Consider the following 4,906-nt stretch of genomic DNA (forward strand, 5'->3'; position numbering starts at 1 on the left):
AGATTTTGCACTACAGAATCATCCACAGGATCTGCGATGTGACCTGCAACGTGTGAGGTGGAAATGTTAAATGATGGGAAGGGATTTTAAACATCAGTGTTATGATAATAATTGGAGGAAGGTGTATATTTATGTATAATAAGGGGGAAAAATTACTATGTTAAGTTTTTTCTAGATTCCAAATGTGACATCAATAAAACTGTACTATTACTATGTTTGCAAGGTTACTCTTTATTTTAAACGCAAGAGAGTTCGTTTTGCATTTATCGGAAACTCCCAGCAGTTAAAGTCATTCTGTCATTTGCCTGCAACGTTATTTCCGGCGACGACGTGACCGGAGAGGTGATGCGCGAGGCGTTAGGAAACGACAGAAGTTCGCCTTTATAGCGTTTGCACTGAACGAGGTGACATGAAATAAGGTAACGTGACAGTTTATGTATCATATTAACTTATTTGAATCCAATGCATATGTAAAGTTTGTCTCGAAGTTGTTTAGCGAAACATCAAATCAAACGCTTAAGTTACTCCTGCGTTCGCCTGAACGAGGAAATAAATTACAGCATGATTGAAAAGTCTCTTTAAGAATTGTTCTTCTGTTTTATTCAAATTAGACTAAATTATGATGATTTCTAGACTTTTTTTATTATTATTTCTTAAGGAAGTGAAAATGAAGATGCTCATGCAGTTATTTTTTTCTTCTTCACCTAAATCGAGAAACTGAATAATTGTTCACAATATCAAACTGGGATACAGTCACCGTTTATTTCTGTGATTGAACCTGCACACATTATAACGTTTTTTATATGTACCTTGTGCACCGATGTAATGCATCAATGATGACTTTACATCCGGGAAAAGACTAGATGATCTTAGATCAGTTGCACTTGTGTTGCTGTTGCTCGTGAATGAGACAATAATGCGTTTAAAAGCAACTTTATAGAAAATTAAGTTTCTACAATATTTAGTCGTAGCTTATAAGTGGTGATCAGTTTATGTGCATATGACAGGTTTTTTCAGAAAAATTAATACAAGACTTAGTCAACCAGATGATGAACATTATTAACAGCAATTATAATGTGATTGCATAGTAAGTAGACTAGCGATATTTCTTAGTTCTGTATGTTGTTGCAGGGTTACTCCAGGACTGTAGATTTAAGCACTTAATCATGTATTCGCTTTTATTGCCTAATGGTGTTCAACAGAGGACTTAAGGAAAGTCCCCAACCTTTTTATATGTTGGTGACCATATGGGGTGGGATTTGTGCAGCATCATTCACAGTTGCCATTGTGGTGACCAACTAAATGATAGATAGATACTTCTGCTCTAATATTTAATTCAGGCTAGTATCATGGCGAATGGTACTGGAAACCATCAGTGAGAGGTTTTCAGGTCTATATTGCGAACAGTGTCTGATTGTACATTGATTGTATTTGTCTGCATGATGCAGTAAAGATCTCAAAGCCTGTCATGTGTGTATTCAAACTGAATTTCCCTCTGGTTTAATCTTAATTTCCCAGGAAAGATGAGAGACAGGCTGGTTGAACTGGGAGGTGTTCCCACCAAAGAGCACAGAGAGGAAGACCAAGTAGACAGCGGAGAGGATGTGGACAGCGGTGAATTTGAACAGCATGCCGTGGTGTTCGAGGGCGAGGACGTCATGGAGGAGGTTTTAAGAGAAGCCCAGTCCATCCAGAAAGAAATCACCCAACTCCGTGTGGAGGTGAAAAAACTGGGCAAGCAGAACACGCGCTTTCTCACCTCCGTCCGACGCATGAGCAGCATCAAACGTGACTCGAACTCGATCGCGCGCAACATCAAAACTAAAGGGGAGAAACTGTATGCTCGGATACAGAAGATGGATAAACTTTGTAAAGATCTGGAGGAGAAACACGGAGCTCATTCGGCTTTGACGCGCATGGTACGCGGCCAGTTCATCTCTATAACGGGGTCTTTTCATGAGGCCATGAATGAGTACAACTGTGCCGAAATGGTGCAGAGGGACAACTGCAAGACTCGCATCCAAAGGCAAGCAGAGATCATGGGTAAAGAAGTGACTGGAGATCAAATTGAAGAAATGATCGAGACGGGCAAGTGGAACGTGTTCTCTGACGACTTGCTCACAGATGGGCGCACCGCTCGCTCCGCGCTCAACGAGATCGAGAATCGCCATAAGGAGCTTTTGGAGTTAGAGAGTCGCATCAGAGACATCCATGATCTGTTTTTCCAGCTGGCTTTACTGGTGGAGGAACAAGGACTAATGGTGAACAACATTGAGGCCAATGTACATGCCACCCAAGACTTTGTGGCCAAAGCCGCAGCTAAGATAGGGGAAGCTGTCAGATATCAGAAGAAAAACCCTTGTCGACAGCTCTTCTGCTGCTGTTTTCCATGTTGCAATAAATGAACTAAGTGTTGCTGCCTTCAATTTCACATAAGCCGTAGCATATTAAACAAACGGCAGTCTTGCATGCTAGTGTTAACCATGTCATGTGATGTGCTCTGAAGAGACCAACCAATGCCCAGTGCCTGCGCTTGATGGTTGTTATTGTGAAAAAATACTGTGTCTGCTTGTAAACCACAGGAGCTGCAATGCAAGAGAGCTGAAGTGATACTGCAATCTCACTGCTAGAAAGTCGCAGGACATTGACTTGATGTGTAAAAGATATTAAAAAGGAAACTGCAAGTAAAAAGTGTTTTACGCCCATGTACAGTGCACAAGCAGATATTATACAGAAACATGTTTTACTGATGACTCTACTGCTTTAAGGTACATTTGTGTATGTATGGTTTGTTGCATTAATTTAATAAATATTTTTTATCTTTTAATGCATTTACTTTTGGTTGATCACCATATCGTGCATGTAGTGTTCCTCATAGGAAATTTGTGAAATACATCAGTGAAGGTTTCCCAATTTTGAACGTTACTTCTGCAATAAAAAAATATTGTGTAAAAGTGATTTGCATACAAAACCCTACAGTCTTATTTATTTGAACAGAAACGGAGAACTGTTTTTCCTCTCGGTGCATTCTTGCATTTTCATCATAAACCGTGTGAGAAATCGATGTCTTTTGAGAAACACTTTTACATGAAAAGGTTTTAAGTCAAGAATAATGCATTAAAATCTCTTTCGGTTTTTCCAGGAGGGGTTTGAACCCACAACAATGTTTGGATCAAGTCCAACACCTTTACCACTCACCAGCCGTCTGGGTGTCTGGATGGTTTCCCCCATGGGGTTAATGCATTAACCGAGCATAATAAATTACTAAGCTGCTTAGTCTCTTTTTTATCTGTTGGCTGCATATCTACAATTTCTCCTCAATTGAAACATGTAGATAGCATTGCTGTCAAATGATTAATTGCATCCAAAAGAAAAGTTTTTGTTCACATAACATATGTATGTGAACTGTGTATATTTATTATGTGAATATATAAATACACACATACAGTAAATATTTTGAAAATATTTACATGTATTTATATATTTATATTCTTATATTTAAACATAACATATTTATCTTAAATATATACATGCATGTGTTGATATTTATATATAAGTAATAAATATACACAGTATACACACATATTATGTGAACAAAAACCTTTATTTTGGATGTGATTATAATATAGAATATAATGAATAGAGTTTAAATGTTAGGAAGTCCTAACAGGAGAGGGGTTTGAACCCATGTGGATATTTGTCCATGGGATCTCGAGTTCAATACCTTTACAGCTCAGCCATCCTGGTTATTGTCAGGGTCAGTTGGCCTCCAATTGTTTTTAATAACCACATCTACCAAAACAGATCCTTATTTAAAAATAAAATGCCTTTCTTCGAGCTAGGTAGTTATGATGTGTGTCTTTCAGAGTGGTTTCTAGTGGTGTATTTGGGGTCAAAAGTTTTACATTCTTGTCTTGAGGCTTTTTGATATTTCTAAAAAAGAATTAAGAGCACAATTAGGAAGTTTAAACTATAATAGTCCTCCATTTGAAAATTTATATTTATATGCATTTGGTTGATTTTTACAGCAAGAAGTGTAAAGTGGGTTTAGACTGTTTAAGAAGCTATATTATGCATTAACTAAGTGTGTACCACCAGAGTTGTTGCTTTTGGGTCAGTCATTGTCTATGGTTAGAGAGTTGGATTTGTAACCCAAAGGTTGTGGGTTCAAATCTCCGGTCCAGTGTGAATCATGAATAACCAGTGCTCTCCTTCACCCTCAGTGCCATGACTGAGCTGAGACCCTTGAGCAATGAGCCGCAACAATAAGGAGTATATTTGTTTAGATCAATATATTTAAATTTTTCTCTGTTTAGACTGTTATGTGGCCATCAGTCCAAAGTCTGTTAAAAGAAAATACTTTAATCTTTTCTTCTGTGGATTTTGCATGTTATGTGATGAGGCCTACAAGATATTGTAATTCACTTTGTAACTACAGTTGGCTCTGCATCCATGTATGAGAGGCCAATAGCACTAATGCACTTGTATTTATGAATGCCTTCGTCCAGTATTTCTATATAATGAGCAAGTTACAAATGCACGGAATGAGAAAAATATAAAATTTAGATATTATTTACACTCTTTTAGAGCCCTCTATTGAACAGTGGAAAAGTGTTGCCGTCTTATACCACTAGATGTCAGCATTGTATTTTTGTTTTTATATCAAGAGAGTCACGTGTTACACGAAACTCAAGTAACTGGACTACATATTGTAAGCAACTGGATAAATTATAATTGGTGTGAGATATGGCAATAACTTTACTGTTGGTATGTAAACAAACATGCTCTAGTAGCTTTTGATAATAAAACACGTTTGAAGTGTTCTCTCTGCAAAAATGTGTAATTATTTAGCTAAACTAATTATTGCAAAAAGCTGGGAACAATTATTTTGGCATTTTAGTGGAAT

At 37.4% G+C, this 4,906-nt stretch overlaps 1 protein-coding gene across 1 annotated transcript; it reads left to right on the forward strand.

Annotated features, from left to right (window-relative positions):
• Window positions 1–301: 301 nt before the first annotated feature.
• LOC113060945 (syntaxin-11-like) lies at window positions 302–2,956 on the forward strand. Its single transcript, XM_026230213.1, has 2 exons — window positions 302–419; window positions 1,519–2,956. Exon 2 carries the CDS (start codon window positions 1,524–1,526, stop codon window positions 2,403–2,405), a length of 882 nt encoding a protein of 293 aa, XP_026085998.1. The 5' UTR covers window positions 302–419; window positions 1,519–1,523; the 3' UTR covers window positions 2,406–2,956.
• Window positions 2,957–4,906: the final 1,950 nt, after the last annotated feature.

The sequence above is a fragment of the Carassius auratus genome, chromosome 42, assembly GCF_003368295.1.
Source record: "Carassius auratus strain Wakin chromosome 42, ASM336829v1, whole genome shotgun sequence".
In the NCBI taxonomy this organism is placed as follows: domain Eukaryota; kingdom Metazoa; phylum Chordata; class Actinopteri; order Cypriniformes; family Cyprinidae; genus Carassius; species Carassius auratus.